General features: G+C 50.7%; 4 protein-coding genes across 4 annotated transcripts; 2 read left to right on the top strand and 2 right to left on the bottom strand.

Annotated features, from left to right (window-relative positions):
- Positions 1-506: 506 nt before the first annotated feature.
- Positions 507-5,075, bottom strand: QC764_106700 (uncharacterized protein). Its single transcript, XM_062941920.1, has 3 exons — positions 2,727-5,075; positions 1,768-2,559; positions 507-1,693 (listed from the first exon to the last, which is right to left on the bottom strand). The coding sequence occupies exons 1-3, from the start codon at positions 3,400-3,402 to the stop codon at positions 942-944; spliced, it is 2,220 nt and encodes a 739-aa protein (XP_062804829.1). The 5' UTR covers positions 3,403-5,075; the 3' UTR covers positions 507-941.
- Positions 4,583-8,173, top strand: BET2 (Rab geranylgeranyltransferase). The gene is made up of 3 exons (XM_062941919.1): positions 4,583-6,379; positions 6,446-7,641; positions 7,710-8,173. The coding sequence occupies exons 1-2, from the start codon at positions 6,013-6,015 to the stop codon at positions 7,063-7,065; spliced, it is 987 nt and encodes a 328-aa protein (XP_062804828.1). The 5' UTR covers positions 4,583-6,012; the 3' UTR covers positions 7,066-7,641; positions 7,710-8,173.
- An 8,664-nt stretch (positions 8,174-16,837) lies between these two features.
- QC764_106680 (uncharacterized protein) lies at positions 16,838-19,663 on the top strand. The gene is made up of 3 exons (XM_062941918.1): positions 16,838-17,245; positions 17,332-17,651; positions 17,731-19,663. Exons 2-3 carry the CDS (start codon positions 17,337-17,339, stop codon positions 18,355-18,357), a joined length of 942 nt encoding a protein of 313 aa, XP_062804827.1. The 5' UTR covers positions 16,838-17,245; positions 17,332-17,336; the 3' UTR covers positions 18,358-19,663.
- Positions 19,664-22,080: 2,417 nt separating this feature from the next.
- On the bottom strand, positions 22,081-23,753 carry QC764_106675 (uncharacterized protein; the record flags this gene model as incomplete). The annotated part of the gene is made up of 2 exons (XM_062941917.1): positions 22,081-23,226; positions 23,280-23,753. 2 exons carry the CDS (start codon positions 23,751-23,753, stop codon positions 22,207-22,209), a joined length of 1,494 nt encoding a protein of 497 aa, XP_062804826.1. The 3' UTR covers positions 22,081-22,206.
- Between the last annotated feature and the right edge of the window lie 72 nt (positions 23,754-23,825).

The raw sequence follows: 23,825 nt of genomic DNA, 5'->3' as shown, positions 1-23,825 counted from the left end.
ATGCAATATGCAATAGTTGTTCACGTCTCTTCAAAGCAAACAGAGTAGCGTGATCTGTCCCTGGACAATCCAATCCGGTATTTTTCATTATTCACACACACACAACCCCAACCACAATCCCTCCCTCTTTTCTTGACCACCCCATCTCCAGCCAAACAAGCACCAGCCTTCCAGAAACCAAAAAAAGTCAATATCGTACACTTGCCGCTGCTGCTTTTGAATGCCCCCTTCCCCTTTCCCATCCCCCACATACACAAAGTGTTTTAGACCAAGGCCACTCATGAACAAAAGATGCTTGTCATCTTTTTTATCCACCTCCCACCCGGAGTAGCCTGGCCGGAAACACTTTTCTTTTCAGCACTTATAAACAACAGCCCCCCTACCAGCCACTACTACACCACAACTAGCGAGAAGTGAATCAATTTCGTGATTAAAAGAAAACTTCAATACCCTTTCCTACGCCTTGCGCGTGGTGGTATTTCAACACAAAAATAAAAGAAAACGAGGCCGGACGGGGTATTCCAAACTGAAACGAAAAGCAAAGGCAGATAAATCAACGCAAAGCAACAAAACAAGAACGGCCCGCATGCTAAAACACCCTCTGACTTGGAAAAAAACGACAAAGCAAAATTCAGGTGTTGTGATCTCCAGTATCCCCGTGTGTGTGTAACTGTCCTCTTCGTGTAGTGGACAACGTTTTGATATCGACCATTTGATCAAGGTCGAACGAAGCAAGATTGGCAACCTCTCTCATGGTTGCCAACAGCTAGATGGGTTGATAATGAAATAGGTAGGTACGATGTGGTTCCGGTAAATACGCACTGCGGTACGGGTAAAGAAAAGAGTCGTGGACGGGCGTAACGATCGTTCGACGATGAGAATAGGAATACCGAATCCCATCGACATAAGAATCCAGTTTGCGGCTTTTGTACAGCGTCCACCTAAAAGTTCAGAGGCGAGAGCGGCTTGATAGGCGAGAGGGGACGCAAATCTCCTGATCGCCTTGGTGGTGTCTCTACGTCACTGTTGATGGTCAGTGTTGTCGAGATTGTGGAGCCTGTATCAATGCTCTCACTCTCCGGCAGCGCCTTCTTCTTTGGTCGTGATTGCTTTTGCTGCGGCTGTTGGTTGTCGGCCGCGCCTCTGATGGAGCTCTTGCTGCTGTTCGATGACGAAATATTCCGGGGCTCTGGCCTGTGGGGTTCTGGCTTGTGTTCCTCATTCAGGGGAGCTCCGTTCCTCCTCGCCTCGCCGATAGCTCGCATAGGTGGTGGCTGATCAAAGAGCGCATACTCCTCCTCGATGTACTTGGCCTCGTTCTTGCAGCCCTTCCAACACTCGCGCCAGTCGCACACCAAGAACTTGAAGCAAAAGGCATCAATCTTCATGCAGGGCTGGAAGCAAATGCAGAGATTGCGGAAATCCATCTTGTTCTTGTCGGAGTGGGCAAGCAACAGACTGAGATGGCACGTGATGGCAAACAAGAGGTAGTAGTTGAAAGGCGAAAGGTTCGAGAGTTCGTCGATGAGCAGCTGGGGGACCGTCTCTGCGCCTGCGCATTCTCTGGCGATCCTGTCTTGGGCTGATTTGGGAAACAGCTCGTCAGGTAACTCTCGTAACCAAGCCTTTAACATCGACCCAATAATATTGATGTCGTAAAGATCTGGCTGCTCAAACAGATCAACATCGAGTTCTACAAACGCACTGTCAGCAAGAATGGTCACAAAGGGGGTTTCCAGTATATCTCTTGGAGTCTTGGCATCATACCTTCGTCGAACTTCCTTTGCCACTTCTTGATTTGCGGTCCACTGCCTGGTACCCGGTACAATCCTTCTACGTCACTTCCTTTATAGTTAAGGTAGTCAATCGCTCTCCATGGGAAGGCGGGCATCCAGAACTCCGTCTTGTCTCGCGAATCCTCCAGCCGCTTTGATATCCTGGTCAGCCGTGTCTGCTCCACGAGAGGCAGGTTGATGACTTTGAGCACATAACTCTCGTCATCTATCAATGGCTCTCTTGGTACTGGGGGCTCGTTCTTGCTGTCCTTGCCGAACAAACGGGTGCTGATAATGCCGGCAGCTTTGCTGTTCTTGAGATTACTGAAAAATGCGGATCCGCCCGCCTCTCTTAGAGAGGAAGGCAAGCCTCGATGTCCCCCATCTTGGTCCCTTCCCTTTCCTCCGCCAATTTCTCTCGCCTGCGGCCTTTCCGCCGAATGGTTGCGGACCGCCGAGGACATCATGTCGCGGAACGATCGGTCGTGTGCCTGGAGCGGGGCAGTTTTCAGAGGGGCAAGCCTCTCCGAGTCGCCGGCTTTTGGTGGTGCCAGAGTCTGTTCCCTGGGGCTCGGACTGCTCTTGGTCTCCTTGTTTTCCTTGTCCTTGAACGATCTGTTTCGGCTCAGTAGGTTGAAGGGCTTTGGTTTGTGCTTTTTCGAGCCGGAGGCGTTGGCGGAATTGTTTTGGCTATCGTGATCGGCAGACGAGGCTAGTGACACTTGAGATCTGGACGGCAGCTGGGGAATGGATCTTTGCGCTGAGGAATCCTGCTGGGGTGGTTCTGCAATTTCGGACACCAGAGAATGTTAGTCAAACCATGAAACAAAGCCGGGCGAGACAGTCAAGTTGGCTGCTGCGCGCGCACAAAACACTAGGCCGAGGGACAGGCCGTAGGTCAAAAAGGGTGGGCCGTGGAAGCTAAGCAAGATAAACTTTGGATCGACATACCCGAATGCTTAGTGCTCTGATTCGAAGGCGTGGAATGTTCAGAATCTCTTGACATAGTTTCAGCGCGGGAGTCTGAGTGTTGGTGTGTGGAGGGACGGTCCGACGGCCTGGCCGCCTTTCCAAAGTTGAAGAAGAAACTCGACTTTGAAGCCTTGTCGTCGTCGTGCCGCGGGTTTCTGTGGCCAAGGTGCGGCGGGGGCTGGTTGGGCAGTCGATTCTGTTGGTCGGCAGTCCGGCCTCCTGGTGAGTGCAATGGCGGCGAGGAGGTGGGAGTGTGGTCAAGGGGGCGTTTCTCAGCTAGTTGCTCGGTAGGGAGCGGGGCTTGGCCTGGTGAATTGACGTGTGGTTGGCTCTGGGCTTGGACTGAGGGCTGGTATTGGGGCCGCGGCTGGTGCTGCTGCTGCTGCTGCTGCTGTTGTTGTTGTTGTTGCTGCTGAAGCTGGTGTTCGTGTTGGTGATTGTGAATTGGACTCTGCTTCTCGGGCTGGTGCAAGACGTCGGCAAGCTGCAGAGGCTCTCCGGCGTTCTCAGACTTTTTTTGGCCGAAGCGGAAAGGGGAGCGCGGGGATCGGGGCGAAGCCGTCGTCAGTCGAGCGGAATTGGGGACAGTTTCACCACGAGAGTCGTCGCTGGGCGGCAGCGTAAGCGGCTGCGGTACAGGCTTGCTCCGGCCCATGCTGCCAGCAGACTGCTGCCAGGTGTCAAACGCCAAATGAGAGAGGCTGCGCAAAACGCCGGGCCACCCGCTCAGATGGAGCTAATAATGATGGGCCTGGATATAACAGGCGTCTGCTTTTCCTGGGTTGTTCCTGATTCGCACCTCGAGCACTTTGCCGCACACGAAGACCACCCGACTTGTCGCAGCTGTTGCAGCAACAAGCAATGCAGTGCAGCGTGGTCTTGCGAGCAACGCGCCAGCCAAGCAGCCCAACGGTACAGTAGCGGGTGCTGGGCCGAAACTTACAGTACCAGGCCTCGAAAGAGGCGGAAAATAGGCAGATTGCAGGCTGCGACAAGTGAGCACCGTCCCCCAAGGAGGCACGGAGTCCGGAAAGGAAAGGGCCTTGGGTTATGGGAAGAGCCGCAGGCCAGGAGTTGAAATGTCAGGTCGATGTTCCCAGGGCTGCGCGCACCTACTCCAAGACAAGCGCATGCGGCATAGGTAACCCTCACCCCGTTGACCCTAACTTCGTACCAGGGATGCCCACAAGTCGAAACCGAGCGCTCGGGTTGTGCCTTGTCGGACGACTCAATTTTGTGGGTGTTTCTGCAACACCGTTTTCGACTGATATTGTGGAAATGGGATGGGTGAGAAAGAACGATAATAGAGGCTGGACCCGGAGAAGAGATGCACCCCTTTCGAGGCCCGTTCCTACAGATTTCAGGGCCGACCAGGATGCAACCACTGTTACAACAGCTTCAATGAAATCTGACGCCCAGCTATTATGGGAGAGGTATTCTGGTATTGGTATCCAAAATGTCGATAACCGGCCAAATGAGTAAGGTGAGTGTCGTCAAGGTTCCAAGTGGCCCGGAATCTGAAACGGGGATTATCTCAAGAGCACTCTGCTGGCCCGCGCTGCAGACACACGATGATGCGATGCGCTGCCGCTGAGCGGTGTCAGGGGTGCTGCTTTGTCTGAAGCTCCGTCAGGGCAAAGGGTCGAATTGGGAAGTTCCGTAGAATAGACGCCGGGGTATTCAGCATTAGGTTTGGAGACGAATGGAGACTGATGATCAAAGGTGTCGTGTCGCTAGGAGGGCGGCAGGTTGTCAGTAATATATTGCTGTTGTCTATTGAGCAGCCAGCGATGTTTGGAACTGGTTGGGAAAGGCAAGGCGGAGGAGGACCAAGGGGTGAAGGTCGTTTGTGCTTAAACACACCAAGCACCTGGGCTCCATTCGCACCTCCCTCTCAGCCTAGTGAGGGGTCATCAGCTACTGGCTGGGTGCCGCTCTGAGCACTTATCTCCCCACTCTTTGATCCGCTGGAAAACGACTCTCGAGCCCATTGCCAGTCTTTGTTCTCTTCGGCTGATGAAAACCGGCACGTACTGGGTGCCTTGGGCACACATGGTTCTCTCGTGCTCGAAGAAGAAAGAAAGGGATAGGCCGAGATGCCCGACGTCTCGGTGCCACACGCAAGCGGTCGCTGCCCTTCGAACCCAAATCCATGAAACCATTATTAGCACGATGCGCATGTCTCGGGGGGCTTTGATATTATCTAGTCTGTGTTGTGAATCACGAGACAGGTGATTCCTTGCAGGAGACATATAGAGACCTCATCAATCCCGCATCTCCAGGCTGGAAAAAACCTCTGGTCGTGAATCTGTTGTATCCTCATCTTCCGCACCTCCAACCAAGCCATATCGAAAAGGAGGGGCCGCTGTTAACACCAAACCTGATGTGGTTAGCTTCAGGTACACAAAAAGCCAATTCTGAAACTCGGCACTTTTTCTATGGGTCATCTGCCAGTTGGTCTGAGCGTCTTCTACTCCTCCTGGCTTCAGTGCTTCACAGTGCTTCACCAGTATATACTACAATGGATGCCCTTTGGTTTGAAGAGGCTCAAGCCACGAATTCGGGCCCCAAAACTGGGTAGCTGGGTATCCAGGATGCAGTGCTGCCTTCTCGATGAGTTTATCTTTGACAACACCCAATGGACTCCTATAGTATCCGAGTTACATCCAAACTGATCCGATCCAGACTTGTTGCCTGGTACGGGATGGTCACCTCGCAGACTGCATGCATATGAGGTGGCGTCACGGCCCTCGAGGCTTGTTTTCAAGCTCGATTCGCTGGAGATTCAGACTTGTTCGCACAAGGCGCCCTGCTCTTGTTGTGGAGCAGCTTGCTTTCTCGTATCGTGGTTAGACGGCGGCGGTAACGAAGCGCCGAACAAGCGAACGGAACACTATATATCGAAAATGAGGCCAATCAGAACACGAACAAATCGACGCATCAGGATAATCCGAGTATCCCTCAACAAAACGCCGTTTATGTTATTCGGCAGCTTCTGGTCTGTGCTGTAAAGCTGGAATATTTACATAGCTGAGGTGTCAGCAACCTGTGTGATGTCTTGGCCAATATCTGCCAGCTGGCGTTGAAACCAGCTGCCTGGACCTTGAGATGAGTGGGGTGGTGGTGCCTGGTCCACTTACCTTACCATGCTGATTACATAAGATCTTCAACAGGGGCCTGAGGTCTAACGTCATTCCTTTGTTGGCTTGGGATTCGACAACACTCACAGCTAATTCTACGGACTCATAAAACCGACCACCTCACCATGACGGATGTTTTTCAACAACTCCCAGAAGAGCTGGAGCTCGCCACTTCTGCTCATGTCAAATATATACAAAGCCTCAATACGAGACAAGACGAGTATGACTACTGGCTAACAGAACACCTGCGACTCAACGGTGTGTATTGGGGTTTGACAGCCTTACACCTTCTCGGCGTACCCGAAGGCCTTCCACGCTCTGAGACCATCGACTTTGTACTATCATGCCAACACGAAGACGGAGGCTTCGGTGCCGCCCCCGGTCACGATGCACACATGCTCTCTACCGTTAGCGCTGTGCAGATCCTCGCCATGGTCGATGCCTTTGACGAGCTGGAGACACGAGGGAAGGGGAAGGCGCTTGTAGGGAAATGTGCGTCGTTAACCGCACCATTCGGAAAACAATATCCTATGTGAAGATACTAACCCATCGACCCAGACATTGCCAACCTTCAGAACCGGCAGACTGGAACGTTTGCTGGTGACGAGTGGGGTGAAGAAGATACTCGGTTTCTGTACGGTGCTTTCAACGCCTTGTCGCTTCTTGGCCTCATGGACTTGATTGATGTCGACAAAGCCGTTGACTATGTGGCGGCATGTGCCAACTTTGACGGAGGTTACGGTGTCAGTCCCGGTGCTGAGTCCCACTCAGGGCAAATATTCACCTGTGTGGCCAGCTTAACGATCGCCAAGAGACAGGATCTTATCGATAAGGAGCGGTTAGGAAAGTGGCTGAGTGAAAGACAGCTCGCCAACGGTGGTCTGAACGGTCGACCAGAGAAGAAGGAGGATGTCTGCTACAGCTGGTGGGTCCTGAGCAGTCTGGAAATGATTGGCAAGACACACTGGATCGATCGGGACAGGCTCATCAACTTCATCCTTCAATGTCAAGACACTGAGAAGGGCGGTATCTCGGACCGACCAGGTGACATGGTGGATGTCTGGCATACGCTGTTTGGCATCACCGGGCTAAGCCTGTTGGACTACCCCGGCCTGGAGCTTGTCGACGAGGTCTACTGCTTGCCCAAATCGACCATCACAAGAATCTTCGGTCCATGAGCTGCCTTCCTCAGTTATACTTTTACATAATGCAAGTAGGCGCTCTGTTTCATGATTCTTCTAAGATGCCCGTGTTTGCTTGATTCACCTCTTGCAATCTAATAACCTGCCGACCTCTTTCATGTTGGACAGGACACAAGGCAAGAGCAAATAAATAAAGTTGGCCTCTCTTTTGTTGCTGTTGACTCCCATACAGACAACGTGGGACACTACTGACATGGCCAGAAATGTTGACTTGTCGACAGGAGGGATCGATCTCTCCCCGGCTGGCCAGCCCCTCAGCATCTTGTCTACTTGCTTCATCCTGATCACACGCTTCTCGATAGTACCTGGGCGTTTCGTCCCAGCTATCAACAACAATTATAACGCTTGTTTTTATGGCCGTCAAACCTCATCAAATTTTAAGTTCAGACAAGGATCATCGTTCAGATCTCCAAACCATGCTTAGCTGGTTTCTACAAGTGCACGTATCTGCCTGACTATTCAAGGCATCTCTTCTTTATTTCGGTCTACTTTTGGACCAGAAGCCAAGCTTTCCCCCGATCTCAGCAACCAGACAGCCTTTTTTCAATCCTAGTTCGTGTGGGCATCTTTCCTTCAATACCAAAACACGTTGTGACTGACAGTTCTTCCATCTCCACCAGACCTTGTTGCTTCTTTGCCTACGTGGGAGCAAAGATGGATTGTTTTTGGACCGCTTGCTAAGGCACCTTCTGGGATTGAGATACATGTGGGATATCTGGTGTGGTACTTGTGGAGACATACGCTGGGTCATTTGTTGTGGAAGTTGCTGGGTGAGGTGCGCTTCACGTCGGCCGGAAAGCAACAGATCGTCGGCCTCGACATCGCTAACTACTCCCAAATCTTTCTCCCATCACCATTCTTGCTTTCACTCGCTCACCTATGAAGTTGCTCTTAATAATTTCCCCCGAGCATTTCATCACCTTTCAGCACTCGCGTTCGCTCGCTTGCGACTGGCAGACGATGGTGCTCCCAAGCTGGATAGGGTGAATAGTTGACTGAGATGGAAAGTTGAAGTTTTGTATGATGTCTTTCGTCTCTATTGTGCCTACAGGTGTAGACCATATTACAGAGCTTCGTTTGATGTGCAGTTTCTTCTCTCAAATATGAGTACTGCTTGCAATTCTTTCCGGGAAGTAAGCTCTAGCATATCACTAGGTATGTTGTTAGCAAATCATTACTATTACTACAAGTCAGGATGAGTGACGACCTGCTCTTCATACATCTCTTCTCCTATCTTATATTAGACAGCATCTTTCATCGCAATTGTGAAATAGCTGGAGAGACATGTGTCGTCGATGCAAAAGAGCAAGTCCCGATACTCCCGCAACCAGAAGGAAAAGATATCGGCGATAATACAAAACGTCGTGCCCTCGCGTGCGAGGGCGCGGGGTAGCTTCGGTGTTCGCATTGAGGAATAGGTTTCCTTCAGCGACTTGTTTGAGTCATGGGGAGAAGAGCACGGCTGATGCACTTCCACTCACTGCCCTGAACATGGTGGACGGTCTCGTCGTGCTGAAGCCAAGGGAGCGGATGTGGTATAGCTGTAGCCAGGGCGATGGAACGCATGTGGTGTAGTTGTAGCCGCGGTGATGAATACCTTCTAGCAATGGGCTTGCTTGTGCCGAAAAGACGAAGGAGGCTTGCATTCTTGGTGGTGGCCTTCAAGTGGGAAAGGTCTGGTAAACCATGGCCTGCCTGTTCATGGTGAGATACGGGGCTGAGAAGATGAACTCGCTATGTGGACGTGCTCCTACGCTGGGGAAATCTTGCCGCAAAGCGCGCCGCGGAGGTCATGACCCCAGCTAGCGGGCTTGGTGGTGCCCAAGATGGATTTTGAAGTGAATGAACGCCTGGAGCAATTTTGAGGGACCCACGGACTCGACTCTCCTGAAGTAACTAGCTTTGGGGCATGGATGAAATGGGCAATGTTCACTGTAGTGTCGTTCATCTATAAGGTAGGATTTCAAACATAAAGGCATGCAACGAGGGACTCTTTTATGCTACAAGATCATCCATCCATCTCCCGTGCTTAGAAGTACTCCGTAAGGAACAGAGATCGGGGTCAGGCTCACCATTTAAGCTGACTTTGATCTCGAACAAAATCTTCCACCACGACAAAACGGCCATTGTGAACTGCCCAAAGTTTTCATCTTCTTGTTATGCTCGGGGGCATGTTAAGGGAAAATAAAGCACAGAAAAGCAAAGGCAGGAGCAGAGTAAATTACCTACCAGGCTCGACGTTGCTCTGCCAAGAACAGTGTTGCTCTGGCAGCAACCCACTTTGTTTTTACCCCTGAAATCTGCCACCCGACGGCAACCAACCCAAAATTTCGGAATAAGGATGGAACACATAGAAAACCACTTTACACTCTCTCCACATAATGCCTAATACACCACAGTGTACCAATCAGATAGATGGCTTGAAACCTGGATTACGGGCTATATCAGTGGGATAAATACAGAACTGTTGTTAATTGAGGGAGTAAGTGAATCTAGTATAACCTAACATACCGAGATGGAATGAGACATTGCTACCTGTTAGTAGGGCTCGAAGACTTCATGTTTTAGAAGTTTTACTCATATCTTGTGTCTGATGGTGTCCTTGCGTTACTTCACGAGCCGCTGTCCAACATCAACTTCCATGACCCCGCGCGCCGACTGCTCCAAACTCTGCCCTGCAAGCCACCTTCACGCCCCCCCCCTATTATAAGTAACCGTGCCTTATTCAACATCACCCACGCCATCAACTATCGCTTCTTGGCGGTCGGCTGGGCAACTGGAGCAGCATCACCAGCGCCCCAGGGGTCGCACCGCCATCACCACCATCGTTGGCATCGCCGCCAAAGTTGACCGCAGCGTTCTCGATCTCATCGAAGTCTGAATCAGCTTCGAGGCGAAAATGGGCGGCATCCTCCGGGATGTAGCCGGCCAAGAGATCCGGGATCTCCTGGCCGGTCTCGAGAAGGGTACTGGTAAGGACCGAGGCAATGGGCTCATCGCGGTCAGTGATGAAAGATGAGGCCAGTGTATCCACACCCATTCAGAGACCTCGCCATGATACCCTCGATGTGATCGCCTTGACGGTGCGGGTAGAGGTTTATGATGAACTATCTCTAGCGCGCGCGTGACAAACTCATCATCAACCTCTACCCGCATCCTCAAGGCGTGTGCCTAAAACCTGATCTCGAAGCTGCTTCTCTTGCTCCATCATATCAAGCAGCGATTTTGCCTTTTTAATGTCATGCATGTCATCAATTATCTCGGCGCGTGCGCGCGGCTGGTTCGACTCCGGTGGGAGTTGACTTCCTGTTACAAGGAGCCGTCTCATGGGGTTCCTGTTGAAAGGAGCCGTCTGGTGGACTTTCTGTTGCAAGGCACAATCTCGTTGGCTATCTACTTGATGTTCCGGTGGGTGCTGCAAGTGCGAGGAGATTGGAGGCGACTATGAGTCTCAACCAGGTGGTTCAAAACCGGAGCATTGAGTTGCTTGAACCCAGCTAAGAACAATGCGAACGCCGTGAGGCGCCGGGGCGGGTTGGCTCTTTGATGGTGAGCCGCTGGCATTTGATTGAGAACTGTCTCCGTTGAGGCTGTGTGCCCGGGAGACATAAATTGTGCTATTGAGGAGTAGGCTGAAAGATAAGTCTTTGATTAGAGAATTGGGGCGGTGAATCAAGGTCCAAACTTCGGCGAAAAGAATATGTGCTGAACATTGAACTCATATCTGGGAGATGGAAGAGGGGCGGTTTGGAAAAACAGATGTGAACAATATATCGAGCCCCCTGAACCTCGAAAAAACAGATCTGTCGATATTCTTTCGTCCGCATGATAAGGCAGTTACATTTCCGAGGCTGCTTACAGCTTTGAAGTAACCAAGTAATTCCACCTCTTTCACCACCTCATTTCAGCAGTGCCAACAGACGCTATACCATCAACGTGAAGGATATAATATGTAGTGCTAGTGGGGACACTGCGGGCAAAGACCTTTTGTCTTGAAAGCTTCATTCCCAGTTCCCTTCCTCTCATTCATGATATCAGATCTCCTAAATGGCTTAGAGCTTTCGACTCTTTTCAATATAGTGCCTCTGTGGGGATTATAGATATTCACTCACTCCGCTAGCTGCTCTCCAAGCCGGAGAAGCCCATCCTCTGTTCAAAATGCCCTCACAAGTCGGGGGAGCTCATCCTCAGATCCAAATGCCCCCGCAAGCCGGTCCGCATGGAGATGAAGACGACGCACAACCATGCCTCCACTATCTACTCTGGAGAGTGTGAACTCCAGCGCGCTCGCCGACAGCTACAAGCACCACAACACACCCATTTTCTCGGGAGAGCGCGAATTTTAACATATCTCTTCTTGGAGCGCGACTTTTAACCTACTTTCTCTGGAGATAGCAAGGAGTTGAGATTCTTGTAGTCAATAGACATGTTCTGAACCTGGCTGGCGACGAGGGTAGCCAGCAAACACAGCTGGATCTCTGTACTCTTGAAGTCGGCTTTGCAGGACTGATGCGCCTCGCCGCGTGGAAAGCAGCTCTTGGAGTCGGCATTGCGTGGCTGATGCGACCAGACCGGATCGTGGGGACGGAGCGGGAAACTCATAGCACAAAGCTTTGGGGGGTTGTGGTTCACACCACATCAACGTTGCGAAACTGGTGAATGCTGTACTACCAATCCAACGCTAGCACGAGGCTCCCTCAACAAAAACCCAATCATCATAGCCGGTGTTGAAGGTCACGCTCGTCTCGGCACGTGGAAAGGAGCCCTTGAGGCAGGCTTTGCGAGACTGATGCGCCTTGGCGCGCCGGGAGCAAGTGAGTGACAAAAAAAGAGTGATTCCATGCGTGAGGGCAATGCTAAGAAAATGAAAAATGAGAGTAAAGACAAGACCTATTCCTACGCAGCATGTATTGTGAGATGAGAGCAAGTGTTCGATATGTAAGATGCTAGATGATCCGAACCAAAGTCTGCTTCTTCAGCTTTCACTTGTATGTGATTGCCTTGAGCATGAGAACAATTCATGATTTGGCAGTGGAGCTCCTCTTAAAAGGAATCTATGTAAGATCGGGTGATTTCAGCTTGAATTTAACACTAAGGTAGGTAAATACTCATTTTTCGGGTATATTTCCCAATATACTCGAAGATCTAAATTTTGCTTCAAGCGTGCCTGTCCCATTTTGTCCTTGAGAGAAGAGGAGCGTTTCCCGGCCAACTTGTCGTCACCCTTATATCTCTCTCATTGCAAACAGAAGTTTCACCCTACCCCTTTTTCTTCTTCCATCGCTAAGCCTAGCCTTCACGACAACACGCGCGCATGAATAGCAGAAGCGTTACCAGATGCGATGTCATGCGAGCGTGCTAAACTCAAGGTGAAGAATAAGGAAGTATTAGCTTTTTATCTCACCAGCCCGGTGTTGTGGTGTGGCCTACTTTGGGTAAGAGCCACAAACTGGCTGCTGCTAGAGCTTTGTTGTTCTTCTTCTTTACTCGCACCTTTTTGTTTTCTTCTCTTTTCTTTAGAATTTTCACATTACCAGTTTCATCTGCGTCTTTTCCCCTCATTGAGTGCTCTTTACACACATGAATCTTCATAGAGAGAGGTTGTAAAGCTTCTAATTCATTGCCGCCATGAGTTGCAAGGCAGTAGTTGAAGTTTCCCGTCAACGTAAGGATAGTGCAATGCACATAGCAAGAGAGAAAGATGAGAGCTCTCTAAAGTGATGGATATAAGTGAGATAATAATAAGAGAGAAAATATGATTGTCAGTCAAGTAACAGGATGTGTGGCATGAGAAGAAAGACTCCGAGTACCATACCTTACCCGAGGAAACATCAGGGGAAAGACATGGTCGCGAGAAGGAATATACTAGTCCGGCTTTGGTAAATAAGAGGAAACAGAACGGGAGCCGTTGTGGGTGGTTGAGCATGGCACCCAAAGCACCATCACTCCGCAACCTCCTTCCATCATATCCGTTGTTTGCAAAGCGTGGCGACTCCTCAATGAGCTTCACCTACAGCTTGTCGTGCCTATATCACCAACTCTTCTAGTCAGCAGTTAAAACGGCATCCGCGAAGAACAACTGCATGGCATCGTCAAGGTAGGAAGATCTTGCTGATGGACCATCATACACCAAGTCTGTTCAAAGACAGAAAACTTCACACCACATCTGTCAGGCCGGACCCTTCCACAGCCTTCCGACGTCGGTTCTCGGCGCTTCGGGGTGCCCAGTGAGCCAAACCAGAGGTTCCGGCATGGGTGTAAGTATCACTCAACGTCGGATGTTACGGCGAGCAAGCCATGGAGGAGAAAAACACCGTGGCACGTATGCAGATTTGGCAGCCGGGCAAGGTCATACGCTTTGTTGAGAGCAACAAGATATCGACCACTTATGCGAAACTGTAAAGACTGCAGAGAAGGTTGATGATGCTGATGAGATGGTGAATGTTGTGCCCCATCTGGCCAGTTCACCATAGACATTTCATCCACAAGCAATGTCCAGCGTTTTTGATATGTATGGAGCTTGAAGGTTGATGGGAGCATAGCATAGGTGATGCATTTGGGGTAGGGGTAAAAAGTGTGACTTACTCCAAGTTGCTGCAATGGGGGGAGAGTTATGTTCATTTTGCTCTGTCGCGACCTGGGTTGTTGATATCAAGTCTGAAAAATAGTATTCTTTGTAGGGAAAGTATGGCTGGAGCAGGAAGTTCAGGATGTGAGTGGCACATTAGTTGAAAGGACTGGAAAAGACGTCTTTGTCTTGCCAGAAGCAGTGAGTTTTCAAAAGCTTGCACCCAAAGCTTCATGCGCCGTCTACAAGACAAAATTTGGAATACCAGGCGTGCCCTACTGTATCCTTCTCATCTGATCTGTAAAATTGCACCGTTGGTGGGTTTCCGCCGCGTGAGCGAGTGGGGACTCTGGCGAACTGCCGTGCTTGCGGACAGCGACTGACGACAACCTGCCTTCCCACAGAAACCCAACTGATTTCCACGCAACCAGGCGCTACAGCAATCGCGCAAACACAGCCAAAGTTGGGGTCCAGATTGAGGTGATCTTCCAGTCAGGCGATACACCCATGCTTTATACCTCTGGGTTTCACATGCCAATAAGCATCGATGCAAGTACCGGCATGAGTGACTGCTGTTAATCTCAGAGCAGTCAGATGGAGAACAGGGCTTGGCTCGGCTTAAGATTTGATCAGATTGCAGGCTTGAGACGAGGTCTGGTGAATAGGTTCCTCTTTTCTCCTTCTTTCCCGCATACAGCAACTCGAAGGCTGAAGGGCTCAAGGCTCGCTCAGAGTATGGCTTCTTGCATGGGCTTTAAGCTCCTCTCCTGAGCTGGATGGCTGTCAACATTGATGGAAGGGTCTGTCAGGCAGATATAGCCTATCATGTGGCTTTTCCAAGCTTTTCCAACCTTTTCTGGAAACTAGCACATGGTTCAGATAAGCCCTTTGTTTGTTGGGCTTGGAAGGGCGCCTACCCTGATGGCTGTGAGGAGCTTTGAGATTTGTTCCCCAAAAGAGCGGACGAGGTGGATGAAAGCCAATGCCGGTGCCATATACTCTGTCCAACAGAAGGGGTTCCATAGTAATGGCAACCAAGGATCTGGAAGCACCCCAGTGTCTAATATCTCATGGTTTGTGGCCCCTTCTAGATAGGAAGCATCATCATGATGATGTGTGGGAAATACGTCTTCCTAACAGAACATACCATCTGATGCGGGCATGATCCTCCAATTCCGCCGCACCATTATTCATATGTGTGAGAAGCTGTTCTCTAACTACTAACACCGCAATGTGATCCGCCGAGGCAGTTCACATCATTATGGATCTGGATGGAAAGCTGTCTCAATGTTCTCTACTGACATCTCCACATACCTTGTCATCGAAGGCAGACACATAACTATATCTACTTAAACATAGAAGAACAGCCTGTCAAGCCGCGAATTCTCGTCTGTATTTAATGGATCATAACAACTTCATCACGTTATCTCTACATACCCCGCCAAAGAAGGCATTGATATCATGGACATAGATGGAACATCTTTTTTCCTCCATGGATATCATACCTACTTTGATCCTCTAAGAAAGGCCGCATTATCTTAAAAATGACGGAAAAGGACTTTCTCCTGAACGGAAAAACACTACCTACCTAGCTTCATTGTCACATCCTAACTGCCTAGTGATTTTAAAGAGGCAGGTCACATTCTCATGGACGTGGGCGGAAGGGCGTGTTGCTTAAAGTAACGAAATAGCTTCATAATATATGCTCAGAGACTTGCGAAAGCAGGCTACATCACCATAGATATGAAAAAAAAAGGTCTTCATTCTTAAGAACTTCAATATCTTTCATCGTCCCAGTTTAAGATGGTCAACAGAGCAGGCTATATCATCATGTATATAGCCAGACACGCCCGTCCCTCCAACAAAGCACGATAATTAATACTCTACTCTATCCTATACCAGAAAGCTTTAACAATACCGGTCATATCGTCATAGATATCGCCGGAAAGACCCATCCTCTCAACCAAGCACAATAGCTGCTTTATCCCATCTTGTCCCAGGTTAGAAAGCTCCGACGATCTTAACGTCTCAGACTCCGGCCTACTTGACGGAGTAAGAGAGCTTCTTCACTGCATCCTGTCCCATCCTGAAAGGCTTTGACAGTAGGCAATATCATCACGGACATGGGCGGAATAGCCCGGTGTCTCAACGGAAGAAGATAGCTTGATCATGAGGCCCTCATGATATGATGGGCTCCGCTTAAGAATTTATTCAGATGATTTTCACAGTGCCGTCGCGACGGCGGGCGTCTTAACAGGAGCAAAATGTTTGGTTTATTTTATTCCACCCCATCTTAAAAAGCTCCGATGGAGCCGGCGGCATCACGATACCTAGATATGGGCGGAAAGGCCCGGTTCACAACGGAAGAATATAGCTTCATTATCAGGCCTTTATGGTCAGGATGGTCCCGCTTCAAGAATGTTCCCATTTATGATAGACACCATTCAGGTGATTTGCACAAAGTCGTCGAGGTGCCCAGTGTCTGAGTATTTATTTGGGACCTCTCTTACATCTTCTCCTCTTCCACTTTGTTTTGTCCGAGCCAGCTACAAAAGTCTCTGCTTCATCAATACGTGATAAAGCCACACCCTCAAGACGCATGTATTCTAACACAAGTGTTCGTCCCAGCTCGCAATCACATATTCGCTAACACACACGCCCAGTACTTTATTTCGCGCCACCACGCGCTTCCACGGAGCGCTTCGATGCGGCCTCTTGTAGGCTTGCTTGTGAACGTCTCAGTAATTCAGAACATCTCTGAGAAGACCCTTTATACATTCACAAGATGATGTTAAGTTCACGTATAGTCACCATTCTTGGGCTATCGCCATCTTGAGCCTTGACCATTCTTGGGGCCTGTTCCTTCCCTCTTCACCCTCTCTTTCCTCTCTTCTTATTGCACCTTCCTTCACTGCAAAGTTGGTTGCGTCAAGTGTCCTGCTCCTTCCTTCTTTAAAATCTTTTGAAAAATCTGCCCCCCACCTTCCCAGTCCTCCCACTCTTTCGACTTTTCGCACCACTGCCTCACTGCCTGCGGGGGTCGCTTACCTCGTCGCCTGCCCTCTCTTCTTTCCCACTTCCTCTCCTTCCTTTTTTCGTCCACACATCGACAGCCTCACCTCGTTCCGTCTTCCGTCGCATCTCGGCGTCCCACCTGTGCCTTCCTCAACGGTTAGTCCAGTTCATCTTCCCCTTTTCTCCACTATCTTCCCTACCGACCGGTGCCTCTCCGCAGCCTGGGTTGGTGCCCCGAGGGCATTTTGCTTTGCTGGAAATCCAGTTTATCAAGAATTCCTGAGTTGTGTCACCAGCTTCTCCTCCTACAGACGACCCTGGTGGTCAGTCCTCGCCACCTTGGAAGTCAAGGACCATCAGACACTCTCGCAGGAGGCACCGAAGGACGATATCTACATCACGCATTCTTCGATCTCACCTGCCTTGTGTGGTCGAAGAAGTCCCCTTCAACCCATCTACTTCCCGTCTCCGTCTGGTTGCCCTGCCCACCTGTATTTACTGCCCCCTGATTTACCTGGGTTGATCTTGCAGTCAGCCAACCATCAACCCCTGATCTCACTGTATGTGTATTGTGTGAGTTACCACCCGCTTGGGGCTTACACAATGCATCTCGTACTTGCAATCCGAGATCTCAACTGCTGACTTTCACTTCCTCCCAGAAAATATGGCCGCAATTGCTCCAATGGAGATGCCCGGCCCCGCCGCCAATGTCATCCCGCTGCAGTGCTTGATCTGCCCCAAGAAGCCCACCTTTTCGGACCTCTCGCACCTCTTGACGCACATCGCTTCCAAGAGCCACTTGTCCCAGAAATTCAAAGTTGGCTTGCGACCTGACCCCGAGTCCAAGGCCGATACTGCCGCCTACCTCGACTGGGAGGCTCGCTATGGCATCAATGATCTCCTGGCCGAGCGCTTGGCTAGTAAAGAGAAGAAGACTACTGGCAAGAAGAGAGCCCGGACCTTTGCTTCTGCCTCTGGGGTTAGTTACTAGCTTCCACCTCCGGGGTGACATTCAGGCAATGAACACACACTGATCATGCAACCTGGCCAACTTGCAGCCTCGAGACCGCCCTCATGATGATGACACTGCTCTGATGATGGATAGTATCAAGATCGAGCCTGATGAGATTCTTCACGCCCAAGCTATATACGGTTGGTCCTCTTCTTCAACACGTCAGGGGTACTTCGACAATTCCGGCTTCCAGACCCCTACCACTCGTCGTTCTCGAGACAGCGCCACGCTTCCCAGCACCCCTCAGCAGCAGCACAGCATGATTTTGAGAAGACGCCGCTTCCCATCTGAGTCAACTGCTGTGAGTGGGACGACATCTGAGCTCCTGTCCGAGAGCACCGAAATGCCTGAAGACACCAATGAGGGCGACAATGCCACTAAGCTCAAGGGTATTGTGTATGAGGGAATGGGGCTCTTTGATTCTGCCACGACTCCGCAGAAGAAGAAGCGGAACCAGCGCAAAGACGCATCTGTTTTGGTGAAGATGCAGCAAACGTCGAGAGATATCACATCCGTGGAGACAGTCTACGAGCTGACCGAGGAGGGTCTCAAGCGTTTGCGCGAGCGAGATGTATATGACAGCCCTTCCATTGATGGCAGTCAGGTATGTTGGCGGTTGTCATTCCATCCCATTTTAGGCCAAAGATCAATACTAATACGACCCCCAGGATGAGGCGGAGCCTAGCAAGAAGAAGCGGGCTCGTCGTACGCTCACTACTGCCACTTCGAGACAAGCGCGCCGTTCTTCGGCCCGCCTAACCAGAAAGATGACTGCGGCCCCCAATGATTTTCACAAGACAGAGCGACTTGATGAAGTGGATGAGGATGCTGATGGTGAGATCGATGACGATGTCGGACCAGCCACCCACACCCATCTCCCGGCGGAGACGTACGATGTGTTCAGTGATGGCCCCAAGCCGGCCTCTCAGCACTCTTGGATGGGCGGCGGTTGGCAGATGACCAACGGCCCGTTGGTGGCGACCCGCCATCACAGCCCGATGGAAGATTATGGGTGAGTAAAAGAAGCGACCTTCTCAAGTGTATACTTCGATGGCCGCTAATATGTTGCCAGGTATGACAGCCGCCGGAGCAACGCGTTGCGCTCCATGAGCACGAACCATCCCTCGGAAGCGGTCAGGACCCATTCGCCCTTCCACTTTCCCACTCGGGATGCTGGTGCCTCTGCGTTCACCAGCCAGCCATCCATTCCTGCCGCCCCGTTCTATCATCCGCACGGGTTGTCGAATGCCGGCACCTACACGGGCAACCCGTTGTGTGCCCAGCCTCGCCCAATCTACTACAGCGCGGGCTACACGGGCTACACCACCGCCGACATCAAGCCCCAGCCCGGCTTCCAGGCGGTCAACATGACCCAGAACTTGGGCAACCTGGGCTACGGCTCGTACAACCAGGGCCAGTACTCGGCTGATCAGCACGACAGCGTCGGCCAGGACTTCGATCTCTGAGGTTGAGGAAGGGCAACGTTGGCCCTCATCACTTGGGTTCGGGGCCAACACCTTCCTTCTGTACATTACCAAGATTTGCTCAGCCGGCGGCTCTGAGTTCAAGGAGCTGGCCTCTTCCTCTTCCAGATGATCGCGCGGGCGGAGTCTTTTTCGAGGGAGAAAAGCGAGTGCTCGCTTTCTGGCACGTCAGCTGTCACATCGACGGGGAGGGCGTGGGAACCCCCCACACGAACAAAGGCGTTTGATCTCGTTTGATTCCTAGCATCCTCGACTGAATCACTGATATTTGCATGGTTGGAAGGCGGTTAGGAGGGAAAATACATGAACACGATGGCTTTTACTTGGGGAAAAGTTTATCTTCCAACCTAGGTAATCGGGTTATTAGCTTTCGGGAGGTTTCTTCTTTTTTTTTTTTTCGTCTTCTTACCATTTAGCAACAATAAGCTTGCGTTAGATCAGAGAGGTCTTGGAGGGATGGATGATAACAGATAGTATAGCCTTTATAAAGCCCTAATATACTCGTTTTATTTAAAAAAAAAAAAAAAAAAAAGAAGCTGTCTTGGTGGGGGTTTCGGCGAAGTATGTTTGAATTTGGTAAAGTTGGTATTGGAGTGAAAATCAAACACTCGACGACTTGGCAACGAACATGTTGGCGTAAACCTATTTATGCAGAGACGAGACGGTTTGGTAGCGATAAATTCCCACTTTTCATCTCTCGATATTTTGATTATGCTATCTCTGTGTTTTTTTTCTGCGGGGTCAAGTGAATTGTGATTGCTGCCTGTGTTCTTTGCTGCCTGTGTTCTTTGCTGCCTCCTGTCTCTTTGTGCAAAATTCAGGGGTAAAAGAGGGGCGCACACAATGCCAGGGCAGCGTGAACAAGATAAGGGACGGTAGGAAAGGGGGATTGTATAAAGGGGTCAGGGAGATAGGGAAGGTGCACAGATGCTACGGACGCAGGAAGTTGTTGTTACAGGGGGGATAAAAGGGAGGAAGGAGCACGGGGCTGTGCTTGTGGGGATGGGTGGTCGGATGTAAGACGACGGGAAGGAGCTGTCCAGGGGGTTGGGGGTAGCGAGGTGTAGGGCTGGTTAAGGGATGGAGGGAGGTGGATTTGGCGGTTGTTTGAGAGATAACAGAGGGCACTTCTTTCAGCCGGAATCATCACTGGTGAGGAGGGTGGAAAGGGGACATGATGGTAATGGTGCAAGGTGAGGGGGTGGGGAGAGTGGTTTGTGGGGATCCACGATTGTATGGCGGATGTCGCGGATGGGTGAAAGAAGTTGAAAGATGGTGCTGGATAGGTGAGGTTGGTGGCTTGCTATAAGGTTGTCACTCTGAAAGATACCACATGGCGACGTTGTTGGAGGAGAAAACAGTGACACGGAATTGATTTGGGAAGAAATGAGAGAGGAATGTGATATCTTTCAGCTGGTGTATAAGCACTAAACGCGAGGTGGTTGTTGGAAGGGGAAATTGAAAACAATGCCACAAGGTGAGGAATTGGGGAGAGGGATTATGTGTGAGTATCTCTAATTATATGGTGGATGGCACAGATTGGTGATAATGGCTGAAAGGTAGCGGTGAGTGTCGTGAGGTTGGTGGCTTGATAACATGTTATCATTCTGGAAGATACCGAGTAGTGAGGGGTTTGGAGATAAAGGAATAAGAGTAATGATTTGAGGATAAGAGAAATGGTAGAAAGAAAAGAGCAGTGATATGAAAATAAGGGTAATAGAATAAATTGAGGAGGTGGGCTGGGTGGTTGTATGTGAGTCTCTGGTTTTATACGGTTATCGGCGCGGATTCGTGATACCCGCTGAAAGCTGGATTCCGACATTGTGAGGTTATCTGCTTGTTCTACCATTATGGCATCATGGAGTTAGAGGGAGCAAGGTGATATGAAGAGTGGGTGTAAGTTGAAAGACGAAAGAAAAGAAGGTCCCGTGCAGAGGGGGCATGGTCCCACTTTTGGAAACTGTATGCAGTGAATATGGATGCGAGTTTGGCTTGAAGAGGCGTGAAATGCCATTCACGATCATGTTGGAGATACTAGTCCATTGATATTTTGTAGCAAGGCAGGTGAGTGTAACGGGGTTGGTGCTACTTGGGGGTCGTCAGAAAGATCATGATCATTGTCAGCGTGGTAATTCCACCATGATCGTGATACACAAGATTAGCAAGGAGGAATTATTTCCCAATAGGTGCTGTTGAAGTTACCACAAAGCTTTCCTATACTGCACAGCAAGGTAAGTGAGTGTAATGAGTTAGTAGTAGTACTCAGGGGTTCACATAAAGAGAGTGATCACAGCCACCACAGTCAACTGCGCAGGATGGCGATGAATGGGATTAGCAAGGACATATTATTCTGTAAGGGGTGTTACTGAAAGGAGAGCTCTCTCTGCTCGGACGACTTTTTTGTCATTCCTATCAGTAAGGAACCTCACACAAGTGAATTTCCCTCGCGGTCATGTACTCAACGAACTACAAGACCGGATGATAGACATGTACAATGAGTGATAAGCCAAGGGAGACGGAAGCTGGAAGCTCTTAATTGATATCTGGAGTAGCTATCTCTCAACTGAGGCGCGGCTTTTCCACAACCACATGGCAGAACTTCAGACGAAACCACCCACGTTTCGGAACCCACGGCCGGTAGTTCAGCCGATGGGGGTCATCCATGCAAGATCAACCCACACCTTTCTCGTCCCTTCCCCAGATTCTTTCAGGTGGCCTCTTTCCAAACCTAGTGTCATTTTCGTCTCAATTTGTAGGTTTTTTTTTTTTTTTTTTTTTTTTTTTCTTTTGATCTACTCTGTCGTACGTCGATGTGGTTGCTGTAAAAGGTATCATAATCGTATATATACAAAAAGGTGATGTAAAAGTAAAAAGTAAAACCCCAATCTGATTCGCGCTTTTCAAGCATTGATCCCCAAAGTAAATAGAACAACATCGTAAAGATTGCTTTGTGTAACCACAGCACCCCCCTTTATTACCAGTGAAAACACCGCCACCTTCTCCTCTGTGGAACTTTTCCACTATTTTCAAGTTACCCCTTAAAGCATCAGGACAACCAGCATACCGACAGCACCTCCCAAAACTGACATCTTCATATTGATGCCCTCGCCCAAGCGGGCTCCACCAGCCGTCAGGGCGGGAGTAGATCCGTTGTTGGCGAGGTTGCCAGTTCCAGTAACTTGAGCACCGTTTGGTCCTGTGGTTTGAGCCACAGCAGTTACCAAAGTGGTAGGTACGCCCTCAGCGTTGGTGGTAGTAAGAGTGGTCAAAACCTCATTTACCCCAGTACCGCCAGATCCAGGGCCAGCAGTAACGTTGGGATCCGTCTCCAGAGTCTCAGTTCCGGTGCTTCCATCTGGGTTGACGAGGCCGCTGCCGCTACCATCACTTCCAGATCCAGATCCACCATTAGAGCCAGATCCAGTCTCGCCACCAGCACCACCAAGACCAGGAGGGGTTACCAAACCACCAGATGGGGCGGCGACACCAGAAGGCTGGGCGACTCCGGGAATAGGGAGGAGACCGCCAGAAGGAGCAGCAACTCCAGGAAGAGGCAGAAGACCACCCGTGGGCTGGGCAACTCCGGCACCAGCAGTTGTGCTGTTAAGGAAAACGAAGCCGCCAGCGCCGGTGGGAACGGGTTGAGGAACGGCCAAAGTAGGGGCAGTGCCAACAATGACTTGAGAGAATGAACCGATTGGGACCGGGGCGGGGGTTTCGACTACACCGGCGGGCCCAGTGGCTTCGGAAGCGACAGGTTCAGCAGCGGGGGTTTCGGCCGGGATTTCGACCGGAGTTTCGACCGGGGTTTCGACCGGGGCTTCAACCGTCGGTTCAGCGACGATACGAGTGAAGGAGCCGATGACGGGCGCAGCGGCAGGTTCTTCTACGACAGGGGGGACAACAGCGGCCTCGGTCGGTTCAGCAAGAGCGGGAGTCTCCTCGGCTGTGGGTTCGGCCACGATAGGGGTGAAGGACCCGATGACGGCAGGGGGCTCTTCAGGGGCTGGAGCCGCAGCTTCGGGAGCGGGACTTTCGACAACAGGGGTTTCCACAACCTGATATATCGAATTAGTGACTGTTTCTGTAAGATATTCATCAAGATACTTACCGGTGTAGCAAGACCTGGAGGGACCACGAGCTCAGGGGCCGGAGCCTCCGCGTCGAGGCCAGGAGGTGGGATTAGTGCAGGAGGGGCTTCAACAGCCGGTTCTTCTGCTGGCAACGTCGGTGCCACTGTTGCTACTGGTTCCGCAGCTTCGGGAGCTGTTACCGCCACGGGCGGAGGAGTCACAACGGCGGCATCTCCAGCAAGATTGGGCAAAGGTCTAAGTTCTGCTGGCGCCTCTGCCTCACCGCCCTGTAGCCCCGGTAGTGGCCTCAATCCTCCTGCTGCTGCCGCCTCGTTCGCCGCCGCCGCCGCCGAAGCAGCAGCACTGGCACTTGCTGCCTGACTGGCAAGAACCTCTGGAGGGATGGCGCTGGGCGCCGGTGCGTCTGGGGTCTGAACGGCTGCCTGAGCAGCAACATCGCGGGCCACAGCGGCCAGGAGGATGGTGACGAGAGTTCTGGTTGAGAAATACATGGTTGTTGTCTTTAAACTCGAAACTCAAAAATCGAATCGATAGGGTCGAAAGGTAGGTAAAGAAAGACTTGC

This window comes from Podospora pseudoanserina, chromosome 1 (genome assembly GCF_035222485.1).
Source record: "Podospora pseudoanserina strain CBS 124.78 chromosome 1, whole genome shotgun sequence".
NCBI classification, from domain to species: domain Eukaryota; kingdom Fungi; phylum Ascomycota; class Sordariomycetes; order Sordariales; family Podosporaceae; genus Podospora; species Podospora pseudoanserina.
The sequence above is the reverse complement of the archived record's forward strand: the minus strand, read 5'-3'. Positions and strand labels throughout refer to the sequence as shown.